This window comes from Bos javanicus, chromosome 21, assembly GCF_032452875.1.
Source record: "Bos javanicus breed banteng chromosome 21, ARS-OSU_banteng_1.0, whole genome shotgun sequence".
NCBI classification, from domain to species: Eukaryota; Metazoa; Chordata; class Mammalia; order Artiodactyla; family Bovidae; genus Bos; species Bos javanicus.
This window is the reverse complement of record NC_083888.1, coordinates 21,892,057-21,910,155: the sequence shown is the minus strand read 5'-3', so window position 1 is coordinate 21,910,155 and position 18,099 is coordinate 21,892,057. Positions and strand designations below refer to the sequence as shown.

At 45.5% G+C, this 18,099-nt stretch overlaps 2 protein-coding genes across 3 annotated transcripts in view; both read left to right on the top strand.

Moving 5' to 3' along the window:
* SEC11A (SEC11 homolog A, signal peptidase complex subunit) overlaps nt 1-5,149 on the top strand; it is a 33,241-nt gene extending 28,092 nt beyond the window's left edge. Inside the window, exons 5-6 of the mRNA XM_061394035.1 lie at nt 4,388-4,445; nt 4,628-5,149. Of these exons, the coding sequence (XP_061250019.1) occupies nt 4,388-4,445; nt 4,628-4,678 (109 nt within the window). The 3' untranslated portion in view covers nt 4,679-5,149. The remainder of the gene's footprint in view (nt 1-4,387; nt 4,446-4,627) is intronic.
* Nucleotides 5,150-14,735: 9,586 nt separating this feature from the next.
* NMB (neuromedin B) lies at nt 14,736-18,059 on the top strand. Of its 2 annotated transcripts, none has more exons than XM_061394036.1 (3): nt 14,736-14,958; nt 15,590-15,762; nt 17,803-18,059. In XM_061394036.1, the coding sequence occupies exons 1-3, from the start codon at nt 14,802-14,804 to the stop codon at nt 17,854-17,856; spliced, it is 384 nt and encodes a 127-aa protein (XP_061250020.1). In that variant the 5' UTR covers nt 14,736-14,801; the 3' UTR covers nt 17,857-18,059. The 2 variants fall into 2 exon arrangements, with proteins under 2 accessions (XP_061250020.1, XP_061250021.1); XM_061394037.1 differs by having other exon boundaries at nt 14,737-14,958; nt 17,798-18,059.
* The last annotated feature ends 40 nt before the right edge of the window (nt 18,060-18,099 follow it).

Genomic DNA, 18,099 nt, shown 5'->3' with positions numbered 1-18,099 from the left:
AGCCAACCTCCTATTTGTTTGATGCCTTCGATTCTTTTCTGTTTTTAAATTGTGAGCGATGTTAATGAGGAATATCCCTCTTACATGTCTCAGTGGCTCTGCCCAGTGCCTTTTTTTTTTTTTTTTTTGCCCAGTGCCTTTTTCACAGTAAATTTTTAGAAGTGGAGTAACCTGGTGAAACATGAGCGTATTTTAAGGCTTTTGGCTGTTTTACTCTACAGTTTTATTTATACTCCCACCGGTATGACAGAGTGTCCCTTTATCTAGATCTTGATTCTCAGGTGTTTCATGCTGCTCTGTCTGTTCACTCTGGCCCCGTTTGGGGTGAAAAAATGCATCATCCCATGAAAAGGTGGAGAAACCAGGCTTTCTTTTTCTCAAGTAGCTTGTCATTCTGAAGAATTTTTCTTTTTTTAATCCGTAACTGTATACAGTGTCATATCTAAAATCCTGACATTGAAAGTTATAGAACTTTTTCTTGCTTTTAATTAAAAAAATGTTATAATTAAAAAAATGTTACAGTCTGGAACTCTCTGAATTAAGTAACCTTCCCTGAAGTGTAAGCACCGGGGATGTGAGCAGCAGGAGCACAGCCTCAAGTGTACAAATTCACTTTCTGTTGATCCTGTCACCACTTAACCCTGACACATAATGGGGCACATCGCCTCCTTTTGTGGAAATTGTGTTTATAAAACACTAAACTACATTTCAGAGTCAGACTGTACCCAACCTTGGAACTGGTTTTTTTTTTTCCTCAAACAGCTGCACACTGAAGCCTAAGGCACTAAATAAAAACAAGTTTAAAACATTTTTTATTGAGCTATAATTCACATATATTGGGATATAAAATTTATCATTTTAAAGTGTACAGTACAGTGGGTCTTATTATATTCAGAAAGTTGTAAAACCATCACCACTATTTAATTCCAGAACATTTCCACACCCCAAAAAGAAAACTGGGTATTCATTTGCAGTCACTCCTTGTCCCCTTTTCCTTGCAGCCCCTGGCAACCACTCATCTACTTTCTGTCTCTATGGATTGCCTGTTCTGGACATGCTGTATAAACAGAATCTTACAATATATATTTGTTTGTTTTTAAATATGTGGTCTTTTATGTCTGGCTTCTTTCACCTAGCATAACGTTTTCAAGGTTCATTCATGTTATAGCATGTAATAAAACAATTTTAGAAAGTGAAACTAATACTGGACCTACTAAGAATGGGGGTGATTCTTTCTAACTTCAGGTAGTTGAAAAACACAAGCGAAGCTGTTAGTTTCAGAAGGGTAGAAAGCAACAGAAAAGGAGAAAGCCTGGCAGAAGATCAGGAAATAGGAAAATATTGACAATGATAAAGAGAATAAAAATAAAGGAAGGAACAGAGTAAGTGAGCTCTCTGTCGACTGAAATCAGGTTTATAGAGGAGGCTTTCAAAATACTTTTTACTTAACTTGAAATAGATCATTCTGGGATGATGGAAACAGTGATCCTTCTTAAGTCAGCTACTAGGGTCCAGACTTCCCAGGCATAGACTTTCTTGACATTTGACTGATTATTTTCACCCAAAACATCAGCGCATGGTTCTTCTTTTTCCTTCTGAGGCTCCTTTCATAGCAGCACCTTGGATACCGAGACCTCCGGGGAATATGTATTTACCCGTACTCTGCCTTCTAGATGTTAACTTGCTACACTGGTGGTGTTGAAGTTGGCTTTGTGAGTGCCATTTTTTTTAAACTTATTTTAAACGTCCACTTATTATCAACTCTGCTTCAGCAGAGTTTATCTGAGTTCAGTAGGAAAAAAGTGCAAATGATTTGAATTTAAGACAACTGATGATAGCAGCTCTTGTCTGTCCACGGAGGGAATCAGTGGTACAGATAACGAAATTTTCATTTGACTTTGGAGTGCCTGTCATATTCTGGCAACCTTATATTTTGCTTCTGTTACTTTTAAAGATCAGGTTGCTTCTATTTCACTTATGATAAGCAAGGTAAAACCACCTTTAGGGGAAAAAAATATTTCCACCGATAACCTATAAGCAGACTGTGTAATCATTGGTTCTTTGAGCATAGATATCATTGTATGGAGGTGACAGTGAAAGTCTCTACCCATGAGAATGGCTGCTGATTGCTCATCAGGCCAGAATTAGCAGCCTGATAATTGTTTTCATGGAAGTCATAGATGCTTTTATGACTTAATCTTCATTTTACTGAAAGGCATTTGCCTTTATATTCTTAAATTAGATCATTTTTCTTCTGAAAGACTAGAAACTGTTGCTTATATGAAATGTTATAAATGAGACAAAAGAAATAGAGTTGTTGCATTAAAAAGAAAAAATGTGTATTAAAAATATAGAAAACCTTTATCTACCCTGCTAGAGCTTTAGCAAGTCAATTCTGTAGTGACTGTTCAGTTCTTAGAGGTTCCAGGGGTCGAAACTAAAGCATGGGCCCTCAAAGAGGAAGTTACTGTCACTACACACCTGTTCCATACATCTCACTGGCTAAAGCTGTGCTTCTTGTACTTAAATGTGCAGAAGTGTGATTTGGGCCTGACCTTCTGGAGGTACACTGACTCAGTAAACCTGGGAAGATAGAGCATCATAACAAGCTGTCCAAATGATTGTCACAACAGAGGTGTAGGTTTTGAGAAACATCAGCTTACAGGAATGGGAGTTTGGGGGAGGAGGAGAGATGGGTCTGGATGGTACTGCCAGAAGGGAGAAGGGTAGGATGGGGGTGGGGACAGGAAGCAGGAAGTAAGAGGAGTTCTCAAAAGGAAGTAAAATGCACCCCAGACAAAACTTGTATTTCTCAAGACTGCCTGAGCCTTTGATGGTGGAGGTGTTATATAGGAGGTCATTTCTGTTTGTGCACCTTTGATGTGTGCAACACTTGTGAGTGCCCTGAATAAAAATATCTGAGATACTTTGAAGTAGGCAAAGATCAGCCTCCCTTCTCTAGGACAAGCTCTAGGATGGTATCCCCAGTCCACTCTGGAATCCAACAGGAGCAGAGGAAGAAAAAGAAAGTTGTACATTTCTAATAGCTGTTTCCTCCCACATCTCTCTCCCCTGAATTTTTATGTTGAAGAGTCTTTTGTTTTGAGGGGAGAATCGAAGTCCTGGGAGGAGATGAGATTCCCCAGGTAAAGAGAAAAGACGAGGCCAGGACATCCCAACCTTCAGTCTGGCAGTCTTTGCTGGAAGCCTGCTGTGTGCCGTGTATATCGTGTTTGGCTTTGAAGATACAGTGGGGAGCAAATTGGCACTGTTTTTGCCCCTGGAGAGCTTAGCGTCTAGTAGGGAAGACAGATACTCTCCAGCTAGTTAGGCAGCTAATTCTGTAATTAAACTTCTGATGAAGATTTCTGAGAAAATATATGAGGTGCTATGAGATTATTTAATACGTGGTTTTTACCTAGTTTGAGGGCATAAACTTTAGGGATGACAGGAAAGCAAGAACTAGTGAAAAATTAAAAAACAGGTGTTGCAGCCAAGAGGTAGGTGGAGGTGGAGGAAGAGACTGGTGTGTTAACGGAACCCAAGGAGAAAGGTTTCATGGGCAGATTTCTGGTCATCAAAAGTCAAATGCTGCAGAGACGAAAAGGAAGACAGGCACTGAGACGGGTCTTCTGCAGACAGTGAAAGTGAAAGTTGCTTCAGTCATGTCCTACTCTTTGGACCCCATGGACTATCTTTGCGACCCCATGGACTGTACAGTCCATGGAATTCTCCAGGCCAGAATACTGGAGTGAGTAGTCGTATTCTTTCCCTTCTCCAGGGGATCTTCCCAACCCAGGGATTGAACCCAGGTCTCCCGCATTGCAGGCAAATTGTTTACCAACTGAGCTACCTGGGGTTTAGACTACTCCAAAAGAAGTTTCAGGATTAAGAGAGCCCAAGCCAGATTACACATGGTTGTAAAAGGAGAGAGTGGTAAAATCTTAAGTACTGTAATAGAGCTGTTACACTCACTTTGGGGACACTTAACATGAAGTGCCTTGTAAAGCTCTGGCTGTGTTTGCCTGGTCTCCCCAGCTAGACTGACAGCTTTCCCAAGGTGATAACAACAAGCCCAGCCCCTGACACTGAATTAGCATGTGACATTAGGGCCACCAACTAGGGGTCAGAAACCTCAGATCTGGTACTGGTTCTACCATGTACCTTGGGCATGAGCAACTGTTTCCTCATCTATAAAATGGTGATATCGCTAACTTCCCTATCACATGGGCTGTTGAAAGAGTCTAATAGAACAGTATATACAAGTGGACTTTGTCAGCCGAAAATCAGTATTCAATGGAAGATAGAACTGAGAATGTTCCATAAATGATAATAGCTACTTAGAAAGTTCTGTGATGCTCAATCTCTTGTGTGTTTGTTTGTTTAGATTTGTTCCTTATATTGGGATTGTGACGATCCTCATGAATGACTATCCTAAATTTAAGGTAAGATCTGGTACTTTGCGTTTCATGAGTTTTGGAAACTGTTAAATGGATTACAGTTAAAAGATGAAAGGCCAGTTGGATGCTTTAGTGATTTATCATGGTCCCAAAGGCCAGTTAATTAACTGAGGCTTTGTGAACTTTTCCAGGCTTCTCTGACTTGTGCTTCTGTGTTTATTTTCCAGTACGCTGTGCTCTTTTTGCTGGGTTTATTTGTGCTGGTCCATCGTGAGTAAGAAGTCTACCTTGCTGTTCCTGGAAGATGCGGTCCTTTTTGTTACTGAATGTTGGGAGTAGCTGCCGATCTGTGGTTGGTGGAGTGGAGAGCACGTCGGCGCTTCCTGGTCGGGCTGGTTTGCATTCGTTTATGTTTCCACGCCAGAGTGCGTGTGGGCGGGTGTGTGCGCACCACCACGTGCATTCGAGGGGACTTTCCGTCACAGATTTTCATATGTTGTCACTGTCACACTTCGCATTTTTGTACATCAGTGAATTTTTTATATTAAAAGGTTGAGCCAAAGCCCCCAGTGTTTGTATTTTGAAGCCAAGCTTCACTTCTAAAGTGCCTACAGAATTCTGTAAATGAAAATACAGCTCTGCCCGAGTTTGAAACTGCCATCCCTCCTTCTCATGGGAATGGCATATACTGAGGTGGTCGTAGTCTTTCACTTTTCAAAATTTTAAATAAAAGACTTTGCATATCGAAACCCCTTATCCCTGACTTGTGTTTGTTGGGAAAGCGTTTGAAATTTGCTTTCCTGTGCTGGTTCTTAGCGCCCCTTGGGGAGGTAAAGGCTTTGATGGGAACAGTTCTTCAGCCAAGAAGGTTGTCCTAATGCTGACAATTGGTTTTTGTCTGCTTGTTTTTGTTTTTGTGAAGAAGAAGAAGTAGGATCTCTTAGTCATAAAATTGACTCTTTACGAGGGTGTGGCTCAGATGTGTATTAGCCCAGCTGGTTGCTGAGAGGTTCAGTGACTCTCACTTTCCTGTAAACTTGTAACCTTTTCTGCACTTGAGACGTTCTCAGCCCTTTCTGCAGGGTGGCAGTGAGTTTTAGCGTCTGGGGGAGGCATGAGGAAGGTGCTGGAGGGCAAGGGTGCTACTTGTTTTCTTTAGACTCTTAATTTGCCTGAATCTGTTCTCCTAAGTGCCTGGCTTTGCTTTTCTCTAATGCAGACTTAACAGAAGGCAAGGTTTAAAGTGATAAAGGCAAAGCCCAGTTGTGTTTTCTTTTTTTTTAATACTGAGACAGTAAAGGAAATAGGGAGTATGTGGTAACTGGTGTGTTTTAAGCACAAAAGACTTAATCCTTTCTGTTCTCTCTGTATTAGTGTGAAATCTCAGTACTTTGCAAAATAGTGGGGTAAATGAATGGTTTTTGTGATTCGTTCAACTGAGGTGGAAATCAGCCCATACTTTAATTCTAATGGAATGAGAACAGGGACATTAATCTTCTGAAACCCTCCCCTGTAGAGATCAGCCATCCTAAATCCGTTCTCTAGGATTTAGCCTTCAAACTTTGCATACAGACTCTTAAAGATATCAGCAGAGTATGAAACTTGGCAAATTACTGCTAACAGAGCTTCTTTGAACCTGTCTTTGAGGCTTACATAGTATTTCTATTTTCTCATGAGCCAAGGAGAGTGCTGAAATGCCCCCCGCCCCCACCCCACCTCCACGTGTGGTAGAAGATTGCTGCCTGCTCCATTTTTCCTTCCTGATAACCTAAAGATGGTGGGGCTAACTGTTGAGCCAGTAGTAACTGGCTGTTTTCGTACCAGCCTTTCTGAGACTCCTCTGGGGAGAAGTCGTGTGTTCTGCTGGCAAAGGTTGGGGTCTCAAAGTTCTTTGTGATCCTAGCTCGCCAGAGTATAAACATGCTTGTACTTGTATCCTCCGTGATCCAGGTTCCTCCTCCTTTTACACTTACTGGGAGGGAAGTCTTCATATTTTCTTCACTTGCTTATTTTCATACCAGTCTTATAAAATTACTGTTTCTCCTCTTTAACTGGATGTCATAGTTTGAAGCAACAGCTAAATTTCTCTGAAAAGTAATCAGATCATTTAAAAATATTTGACTCACTCTAGTAGGCAAAAACAAACAAACAAACATTATTTGTGGAATGAGGTACCGTGTTCCCACGTTTTATATTTTACTGCTAAAACATAAGACTTAAAACTGGGAGATTTTATTAGTAAATAGAATGTGGTTTTTTTGGTCACACCACAAGGAATGTGGGATCCTAGGTCCTTGAACAGGGATCACACCCATGCCCCGTGCATTGGAAGTGCAGAGTCTTAACCACTGGTCCTCCAGGGAAATCTCAGTAGATGTATTTTTAAAAGCTCTTTGGAAATGTAAGAAATGCCAGAGGTGCTTGATTCGTTATTTTAAGGGAAGTATAAACTCTGTGAGATTTCACAGGGCTAGTGGGAAGTTAGGTGGATTTAACCATTGTGAGTGAAGAGAATGGAAGAGGAATTGAGAAAGCTCCAGATGAGAGCGTGATGATGGGTTTATCTGCTGGCTGTGACTCATCCCCTCTCGGTAGTCTCCACACGCTGGCTCCAAGTGCCTGTCCTCAGCTCCAATCCTGTTTCTGTCTGTTCCCACAGGACTCTTCCAGTCCATCGTCCTGTCTTTAAACCCAAGCTCATGGCAATTCGTGCAAACTTCCCGTTCACATTTCAACTTCTCTTCGAAGGCGTATGTGCCTGGGTTTGTCATTTCCTCATCATATTTAGTCATTTAAAAGCCAGCATTTACCCATCTCATCCCATTCTCATTACCGTGCCTTGACTCCAGAAACATAACTCATGACTGTTGCTTGCGTGACTTTACGTCCAGTTTCCCTATAACATGCTGGTCTGTGCCTGTTTTAGATAATTTCCACCTGTTAGTTCATTTTCATACCCCTCTTACCTTTAGGAAGTGTCTCTTTTTAGACCACAGATGTTGTGTTTGCCCTCGTATCCCCTGCGTGTCAAGTTCAGACTTTGAATTGTGCTGACGCAAAGCAACCTTGTGCTGTCCCACCATGTTTTCACTTATTTCATACTCTCGTTTCTGCTCATCCGAGTCGCACTTTTTCACAACGTAATTATCCTTCTCTGTCATTCAGTGTTTGCAGCCTTATACTATTTGTGTATCTTGGTGGCTGTGGACTCAAGTTCCCCCGTCAGACTGTAAGTTCCTCCAGTGCAGGAGCCCCGTTTCATAGACACTGAGCCCTGTTTTCCCAGTAGCATCCGGCAGCATATACCAAGTGTTCAGTATAATCACGCATTGGAACCAGAAGCAGTAACTAAGGGTCGCGTCACTGTTGTGCTGTTATTCTGGATCGGAGCATATGAATCATGAAAGTGATTTGTATTTGCCTGATATTTAGTGAGTACATTATCTTGGTCTTGCCAAATTTAAATCTAAAAACTTTATCTCCCAACGGTTCTATTTAAAACGACATGTTCCCTTTCTAGAATATTTTATGTTAATCCTGTTTTCTTCATTTTGTTTGCGTGTTCTTGGTCTCTTCCTATGTTCTCTTTCTCAGTGGGAGAAATATGGCTTTTGTCAGTTTTCTTAGGGAGTCACAGGCTTCTCAAAGAACCTAGGCTTGGAATAAAGGCTCTGTTATCCCTGACTGTATTTCTTGGTCATTTGCATAAGGATGTTACCAAATGCTAATAACCCCTCAGGTGTGGGAGCTCCCCCTGGTTCTGAAGGTACCTTTCTTATGACATTTATCACTCTATTGAGCTTCAGAAATTCTAGCTGGCTGAATGGATTGTCCCCCTTCCTCAGGATGCTCCTCAGTTTGTTGTTCAGTTGCGAGGCCGTGTCCTACTCTTTACAACCCCATGGACTGCAGCACGCCAGGCTTCCCTGTCCTTCACAATCTCCCAGAGTTTGCTCATACTCAAGTCCATTGAGTCAGTGATGCCATCCAACCATCTCATTATCTCTTATCCCCTTCGCCTCCTGCCTTCAATCTTCCTCAGCATCAGGATCTTTTCCAGTGAGTTGGCCCATCACATCAGTTGGCCAGAGTATTAGAGCTTCAGCTTCAGCATCAGTCCTTCCAATGAGTATTCAAGACTGATTTCCTTTGGGATTGACTGGTTTGATCTCCTTGCAGTCCAAGGACTCTCAGAAGTCTTCTCCCAGCACCACAGTTAGAAAGCCTCAGTTTTTCAGGGCTTAGCCTTCTTTGTGGTCCAGCTCTCATATCCATACATGACTGCTGGAAAAACCATAGTTTTGACTATACGGACCTTTGTCAGCTCCTCAGGCTGTTTCCTGGCCAGGCATGTCTCTGTCCCTATTCTCCCTTATTATAATCTCAAGTAATATCAGAGAAGTTTCAGAAATAAAACAAAAATTTAACCCTTCACACATAATTATGGTGAATCTGGATATAGAAAGAATTCTGTGTAACCAAAAAGTGTTAGGAACTAGAATATGCAGAGGTTATCAGAAACATCAAGGACATTGCCTTCTAGTAGTTACTTAGTTAGTAGCATCCCAGGCCCACAGGGTTTTTCTGACCTCAGCTCTTAGCAGACCCCAGGTTCTCATAGCCTTGACATTCGTCTCACTGTATGGACATCCAGTCTTTGTTTATGCTGGGTCGCCCTGCTTGGAGTGCCAGCTCACTTCTCTACTTACTAAAAGCTTTCTCATTCAGGAGACATTTATTGAGCATCTACTCTGTGCCAGCTTTGGGGCCAGGCCCTGGGGAGATGAGTGAGGCAAGGTCCCTTCTCTGCCAGGAACTCAGTGCCTTAATTGGGGCAATGTGTAAACAGATCTTCCCATATAGGATCGTAAGTGCAACCTTAAGAGATGCACAGGGCGCTCAAAGAGGGGTGTTTCTAATTCGCCAAGCTCTCGGGTATACAGTGCTTCCCTCTTGGTTCTGTCTCCTCAGTACTTTGTGTGCTGTCCTCAGAGTGGTTTGTCTTATGTATGTCCAGCTCTCCAGCTAGCTCCTTGAAGGCATGAAAACAGTGCCAGCCTGTAATTCATTCTTGTGTATCCCCTGGCCCCTGTCACAGTGTTTTTCACATTTTAGATTTATTTATAGCCTCTTTTGTTCCAGAAAGGGTCTGGAACAAAGTGGCTCATAAAGATACTTCCAGTACTATGTGATATGATATAAAACAGTTGAAGAATTTGGGATTGAAATAAGCATGAGAGGAGAAAAGAATAAAATGGGAGGTGAGGTTAGTACCTACAAGACATGTCAGAAGAGCCTGCTGTCTGCTGGAGGAGATCCGTTGCTTTGGTTCTCAGCTTCTTAGGGACTAATGTGAAGAGGGTAAGAATCATTTCTACGATTCATGGAATGGATATAAAGTGGGAATTTTTTTAAAACGTGTAATGACACTCAGAGATCTAGAAACTTCTCTTCTGAGACCTCACTGCAAGGACACTGTGTAGCTTTATGCAATAATCTCAATATTAATTAGCCTAATATTTTCATAGAGCTGTTCCTGAGAATGTTCAGATATAGTTTGGTCCCTTCTGCAGAAAGCCACCTCGCAAAAAATCAGCTGCCCATCCAATCAGCCAGGAATCTTCCTCCAGTTAGTTTTCCTGTAAAGCAGTTTTCCTTAATCTTTAAAAACTCATGGTCTTTTTTTTTTTTTTTTTTTTTTTCCGATCACATCATGTGGCATTCAGGATCTTCCTGATCAGGGATTGAACCTGTACCCCCTGCACTGGAAGTGCAGAGTTTTAAACAGTAGACCACCAGGGAAGTCTTTATAAACTCATGGTCTTTTTTTTTTTTTTTGATCACATCATGTGGCATGTAGGATCTTCCTGATCAGGGATTGAACCCGTACCCCCTGCACTGGAAGTGCAGAGTTTTAAACAGTAGACCACCAGGGAAGTCTTTATAAACTCATGGTCTTTTTTAAGAAACAAAAATTTCATACCTCTTCTCCATTCTGATAAACCTCTTTTCAGGTCTGTTTTATCCAGCCTCTTAATCCTTACCAGTCAAGAACATGTTATCTTGCTTCTTCTTAAGTTTGTATTATAAAAACAGTAGTTACTCATCTCTCATATACAGTTATATTCAATGCAACTTTCAAATTATAGATCCTTGTTCTGTTAATTTTAGGAGTTTCTGGAATACCATCTACTCTCCATCAAGAATCATTTCTGTAAAACCCTTACTTTAACTGGCCAGTTTATTTAGGTTGCTAAGCTGGTTCTAACCCAGGTCTTCCGCATTGCAGGCAGATTCTTTACCATTTGAGCCAAATTTGGAACCCTTTCAAGCTGGTTTCCAGCTTTAATTCAAGGAATCTAGTTAAAATAATTTGTACTCAGGACTTTGGGCAGGTAAGTAAGGAAATTTGCTCGCATGATGCTTTGATGAGAGTTGTCAGCTTGACAGCTTATTTAAGCAAGAAGAGAGAATGCCATAGAAAACATGTTTCTTGGAATTGGTCAAAAGTTGAGGTAGATATGCTAGCATCTGTTTATCAAACAAGTCATGATGTAATAGGCATTTTGCGGACTGTTGTGTCAATACCATGGCCTCACCCGCTACCCAGGGAGGCTTTTTCCCCTGTAATGGGCTTCAGATGTAAGGCAGGCTTTGCTTTTCCTAGGATCCAGCTAATAATACTGAGTCCTCTGAATTCTCCAGTGCTCGGCCAAGAGCTTTTGAATTTATAACAGATTGTTTTTTTTCTCCTTTAGTCCTCAAAATAAACTCCATTTTACAAAGAGAGAAACTGGAGGTGAAGAGATTTCCCCAGGATCTCCAGACCTGTGGGTGGCAGAGCCAGAACTTAAATTCTGGTTATGTTAACCAGGCCACAATGTCATAACCCAGTTATTCTACCTTTATAAGCTCTCATGAGATTCATTTATCTGGAATAAACCCCACAATCACAAGGCCCTTGGGTGTTCTTTCATAGAAGCCCTAGGTTGTTCTTCCATGGATTTCCTCAGTAAATCTCCTAGAAATAGTGAGATTCTCAGGTAAATTTCCAAGTATTTAAGCCTCTTTGGAGTTAAAAGAGTATTTATTTCAGTTACTGAAATGCCCTCTGAAGTACCTATTACACCCAAATCACCTTATGAACGCGGGGCCTGGGGCTTCTCACTTGGTTAGGGTTGCTGTAACTTTCCTGAGCATCTGTGCCATTTAGCTGAGCAGCAGCTGCTTAGCTTTCTTAGCCATTCTTGGCATCCTCATCACTTTCTCATTAGATGTATCTTCTCTATTTTGTTTTTGAATATTGTCTTAAAAAATTTTTGTATTTTGGCAATTTCAGTTCCTGAAATAGTTCCTTATTAGTGGTTAATATTTTGATATTCTAGCTAGTTCCTATGTGTTTCCTCTGACTTTGTGAAATTGTATCAAATATCCCTGACACTTTTTCTTCCTCTCTTAAAGATTGTGCATTTCTCCTGATTCTACAGCCCCTTGCCCATTCTGAACCTGAAGAGCAGGACCTGAGATGTCCCGAAATGTTGCTCTTTCTCTCCACAACCCATGCCTGTGGGATCTGTGCTCAGAGATTGGCCAGGAGGAGGATTTCACACCGTCTTACTCTGAGCGTCTCTGTTTGTCACCCCTCCTTTTTCTCTAGGCTCATTTATGTCTCATTTAAATTTCTGCTTTTTATCTTCTCTGTCCTCTACCTTTCACGTGTTTGAAGTCCACACTCAGGTTTTTTCCGTTTGTTTAGCTTCTCTGCATCTAACTTGTTTACTTGAGTTAACTCATCTATAAAATGGACATAGTACTAGCCTTTACTGCATCAAAGTAGTGTTGGTGATCAAAGGAGTGTGCATGCAAGTGCTTTGGAAAACAACAAAAAAAGATTTGGCTGTGAAAAGATGTTATTTGTAATTGATTCTAATTTAATGAAACGTACCAATCAATAATACATATGTTCTTTATTTTAAGCAATCTTTATTAAAAGCATGATGCAGTTTAAATATTTGGTTGGTGTTGGTTATCAGAGGATTTGCCATATATCTTTCACCCCTTATTCATCTTTTGGGTGTCCTTTGAATCTTCTCTGCATTGTCTGAAATCTCAGAGGGTCAGAGTGAGCTCTGAAGAGCTTCCCCTGGCAGTTCCATATGATTCACTGTACATGTGATTCACTGTCTGTCTTCCCCCAGGGAGAGAGGACTTAGGAACAGGTAGTGTGCAGTTGAGGTCCTCACTTTAAACTCAGCTCAGCACAACTCCCTGAGGGATCTGATGTGGAAGTGCTGTCTTGGGCAAGTCCCCTCTCTGCTGTGCCTAACACTGCATTCCTGGGACAGCAGTTTATAGCTGGCTGTGGAGCTGCTGCCCTGCTTCTTTCTCCAGGGTCCTTGGAGGCCCCTCTTTTCCTGTGCTCACCTGACAGATGAAATAATCCCCAGGGGCATCTGAGATCATTCTCGCAGGTGTGGTTGGAGCTGTGAACACAGGCTATGTCAGAGGTTTGCCTAACTATAAGTGAACCTGTCAGAACAGAACCAAGGTGCCAGGGCCACCTGCAGAAGAGAGGTGAAACTCTCAGTCAGCGCCTGCTCCCTTGCCCGCTTGGGAAATCCACACCAACCTGCTCTTTAACAGGATGGTACAGCGGGAGTGGGCGTGGCTCAGAGAAAGCAGCATTGGTTCCTGATGACTCTGGGGCCCCGAAGGAGTGCTCTGAACAGACCTGAAGTCTGATTCCAGCGTGACATCTGGGCAAGTTTGTTTCCAGTCCGAGCCTGCTTGCAGCTATGAAATGAGGAGAGAGAAACCTGCCAAATAAGATTCCTTCAAGCATCTAAGTGAGGCAGCAGTCAGTACCACCTCCTAATTTCTGTGACTGAGGACCGGAGAAGACAGGATGAGTGTGTGATGCAAGCAGAGGGAGGGGGGTTGAAAAGGGAACGATTATAATGGGAAGGTGATGAGAGCTATATCTGTACACTATGGCTTAAGCAGTGACAAGAATACAGAGAGGTGTAAATGCCAGGGTGGGAGATGAGAAGCAGGGAGAGTGGGAAGAAAGCCTGGGCCGGAAATGGAGTGTCCTTGTCCTGCCTGTCATGCTTTCTGGGAGCTCAGCATGACAATCAGCTTCTTGTACACACTTTCCCTTCTAAGATGGTGATCCACAGAGCCTTGCTGAGCTAGATATGGCAAGAGTAATAATAGCAGGTACCATTATTGAGCCAGTCTGGGGAGTAGGTTCTCTCACAGCCACACTGTGCAGTGTTTCTGAGAAGAGTCCAGAGCCCAGGGGTGGGTTGGTGTCCTGCGCCTCCGTCATTAACTGCTTTTGTACTCTGTCTCTCCAATGAGATGGTCAGCTAAGGTGGAAGCAGATTGTTATTTTTTGTCTCCCCTCCTGTCCTTAGCATGGTGCTCTGAATGTTGGTGTTTGGTGAACATTTAATCAAAAATAAATGTATTATTCTGGAGCACAGCGTCTTCTCCTGTTCATTAAATGTTGCCACTGACCTAAAAGTTCTTTCCAAGACAAGCATGGACAGCTCCATGAGAATGCTGACTTTGAGAGTCCTGTAGGACTGCTGCTTCCTGCAACAAAATAATTGGGCTAAAAAGATGTAATATTATTAAAAATAGGGCAGCGGGGTATTCCCATTTGACAGTTGAAGAAGGTGAGGGTCAAAGAGATCACACAGCTTGTATATAGACTCCAGGTCCAGTGCTCCTTTCACTCCCCTGACTCAAAAGATCTGCCTCCCTGCCGACTGAGAAGCCAGGCTCTCACCATTTGAGGTGGGTTGAGGAGGGCTCGCCTTCCATCCTTCTGCACTCCTGTCCGGAGCATGCATGTGCCGTGATTTCTGCTTGACCTGGTGAGTGCTGGCTGGGAGAGAGGGCATAAAGATAGCTGGGTGAGCAGGTCAGATGCTCCAAGAGGGAGGGGCCGACTGGCAAGCTCCTCCGGTGCACTTTGCTGGGCACAGTAACGCCTGTTACCCAGGAAGGAGGCGTCCTCGCCCCCTTTTCTACCTTGAAGCCGTTCTTCAGCCGAAAGCTGTTGGGAGTGGCGAGGAGGGCCAGGGGAGCCGGCTTTGCCCCCATCCTCAGCTTGAAGCTGGTGGGCTTGGGCCCGGACACCCTGAGGAAGCCATGCCCACGTCGGGGCAGGAGGGCGGGCGTGGGGGCAGTGGAGGGGGTCCCCGACCCTGGCCCCAGCAGACTTGAGAGTCCAAGAGGGCGGGGCCGGGGCGGCAGCGAGCGCGCCGGGGGCGGGCTCCTCGGGGCGGGCTCCGCCCCCAGCGGCGCGGGTTTAAAAGGAGGGAAGGCACGCGCCGGGGACTGGAGCCACAGCCGAGTGCACCTGAACTGAGGCGTCGCCCGTGCCCAGCCATGACCCTGCGAGCGGTGGGTGTTCGGCTGCTCGGTGGCCTCCTGCTCTTCGCTCTGCTCGCGGCTGGCGCCGCCCCGCTCGGCTGGGATCTTCCGGAGTCCCGCAGCCGGGCCAGCAAGATCCGAGTGCACCCTCGGGGCAACCTCTGGGCCACCGGTGAGTCTTCGGGGTTCCGGCAAGCGCTCCCTGCCCCTCCCACCTTCCTTCTCTGGCCTCTCCTCAACATGGACACTAGTGTCCAGGCTAGTGGGGACCCTGGAACTCATCTAGTAAGATGGGGGAACTTGAGACCCAGACCCAGTGACTTGGTTTAAATCATTCACTCAGCCGGTTTAAAGCAGAGCTGAGGCTGGATCCTAGAGCTACCTGCCAGTCTGTTCCTCTTCCCTTAGACAAGACTGCACTGAATCTTCCGACCTCTAGTGTGTCTTCTCTCTGCACCTCCACCTTCCAGACTCCTATTGTCCTCACTTCTTTCTCTGCTGTTTCCCGTCCCTCTTCTGAGCAGACCTCACAACTGGCAGAGTTTCTTCCTGGCCCTTGGGGCCTCCCACCGCCCCTTCCAGCTATACCATCCCGTCCACCCACCTCTACCTGCTCCGGAAAAGCTGAGGTGCAGGCCTTGCCACCACTGGGGGTTCTTTGTGGTTTCTGGTGACCAGGAGGAGAAAGGCTGTGTGTGTGTCTTCCTGCCAGGAGAACTGAGAAGCGGGAGAGATGGGGACTTGCCCATTGGGATAGCATCCTTGCTCCCTGACTTCCCTGTGCCTTGGCACTTCCTTTCTAGGTCACTTCATGGGCAAGAAGAGCCTGGAGCCCCCCAGCCCATCCCTACTGGGGACAGCTCCCCACACCTCCCTGAGGGACCAGACACCACAGCTGAGTCATCATCTGCTCAGGGTCCTCCTGCAAAAGCAAGCTCTGGGCATGAGCCTCAGTGTCCCAGCACCTCACACCCAGGTGAGCCAGGAGAACTCAGCCAGGGCTCCCCCTGGATCCCGCATTGGGCTTAGGGTGTGAGTGCCCAGCCAGGGTAGGAGAGGCCCAGGAAAGCCAGGGATTCTAGGCTCTCCCTGTGATCCAGAGCTCAAAGTGGGAGGATTCCAAAGAAAGGGAGCTGACCTCAGCAAACCCCAAGGGACAAAAAAAGTAGGGGAAGACGTTCCTCCTCACCCACTGCCCAGTCTAAAGGCTCAGCCTGGGCTTAGCCAGCTTCTTCCAGCAGGGCCTTCCCACACCCCCTCACCCTCTGGTCTATGCAGACTTGCCCCACCCCTGCTGTCCACCTTTGCTGTGCCCTGTATGTGCTTATTGGGACCCTGGGGCCCACAGAAAGGATGAAAAGAGTGAGTCCGCAGCCAGGACCAAGTCTGGACCTTGTTCACTTTGACCAGTGCTCTTCCCAGTTTCTCGTGTGCCTCAGTGACCACTGGCAGGGTTTCCCAACCCCAACACTCCTGCTCTTCTGGGCGGGACAGTCCTACATTGTGGGGGCTGTTCTGTGCATTGTAGGAAGTTTAGCAGCCTCCCTTGTCTTTATCCACTGGAGTAGCCTCCCTCTCCACCCACAGTTATGACAACCAACAATGCTCCCAGACACTGCCAGAGGTCCCCTGCTGAGGGGTCATGGGAGGGAGCCAAAATTACCCTTGGTTGTAAACCATTGACCTATGGGGTTTGGTGGGGAGGGAGCTTCCAGCTGGCACTAGTGGTAAAGAACCTGCCTGCCAATGCTGGAGATGTAAGAGATGCAGGTTCGAAGGTCCCCTGGAGGAGGGCATGGCAACCCACTCCAGTGTTCTTGCCTGGAGAATCCCATGGACAGAGGAGCCTGGCAGGGTCCATGGGGTCCCAGAGAGTCGGATACAACTGACTTGATTGAGCACGCACACACATAGGGTTCAAGGCCCCAGAGCTGGAGCCAAGCCAGCCTTCGTCTCCAGCTGGCAGAGGGGCAGCTCACCCATTCTCTGCTCCTGGCACCTCCCCATCCCACACCCCTTCCCTGGTACTTTGTTGCTCTGTGAAAAAGGCAGTAAGGTATAGTAGAATGTGGACTCTGGTGACAGCATGCTGGGCTCATAGTCCAGCTACTTGGTAGCTGTGGGACCTTAGAAATTCATTTAGCCTCTCTAAGCCTCATCTTCCTCAACCCTAAAGTGGGAATAATAGTGTCCCTCTTCCCTTAAATGAGACCATTTATGTCACATGCTGAGCGTGATGCCTAATGCATACAAAACACTTAGTAAACAGAAGCTGTTACCAGTCTGTGAGCTCCCTGGCACCGCCGGTGGCTGACTTAACCGTGTGTCTCCCACTGTGCCTAGCATATAGTGTGTACATTTTGAAAGAAGGGAGGGACATTCCCTGGAGAAAGTTCATCCCCAGCCCCAGTCAAACGTGACTCTCCTGATGCACAGAACCACCACCCTGATACTCCTTTGGCAGTCCAGTGGTTGAGACTCCTTGCTTCCCCTGCATGGGACATGAGTTTGATCCCTGACTGGGAAGCTAAGACCTCACATGCTGCGCAGCCCCTAAAGACCTCAGGTGTAAGGGCTAGGTACTCAGGCTGGCTGGGTCTGAAGGAAGACGATGGCCCCTCTGGGTCCACTGATCTTGAAGGCCTGAAACATGAAGACCAACTCGAGAATCTCAGAGGAAGCAGTACCTAGCCCTGGGGGGGTGGGACTTCAGAAGTGAGGTCTAGGGCAGAGCTGGAGGTTGGGGAGTCAGAACACTGTCTGGCCCAGGGTCAGGCCTGGTGCTTGGACTTTATTTCTAGGATCTCCATTGACTGTCATGACCACTCTGAGGTTGAGAAAACCACTGCCCTGACCCCTCCCAGGCCCTTCAGGGAGGAAAGTTACTGGGTGGGGTGGGGAGGCTGCCCCTGCCGACCTCTGTGGGTGCCCCTGCACTTAGGAATGGCAGGATGCCCCTATCATTTGTCCCACCCCCGCCCGGGCCAATTCCTCTGTGTGTTCCCCTTCAGCACAGGAGGCTGCTGGTGCAAACGCTGCAGAAGTGATGCTATTAATCAGGAAGACATGACGACATGGCTGAAATTGTGCCCACCCAGGGAAGGTGCTGTATGGGACCCATCTGGATGTAAATCATGGGCTCACATCTCTGTCACTCCATTACTGTGATTTCTGGTTGGGCTGTCAGGAATATTGTCAGTGCAGATGCAAATGATGTCCCTGCCGTATTTCTCGCTTCCCTGTTGAAGTTGTGAATAAAACCCTGCTCTTTAAGTAGACTGTCTGGTCCTCTCCTTCTGCCTGTGCTGGAGGG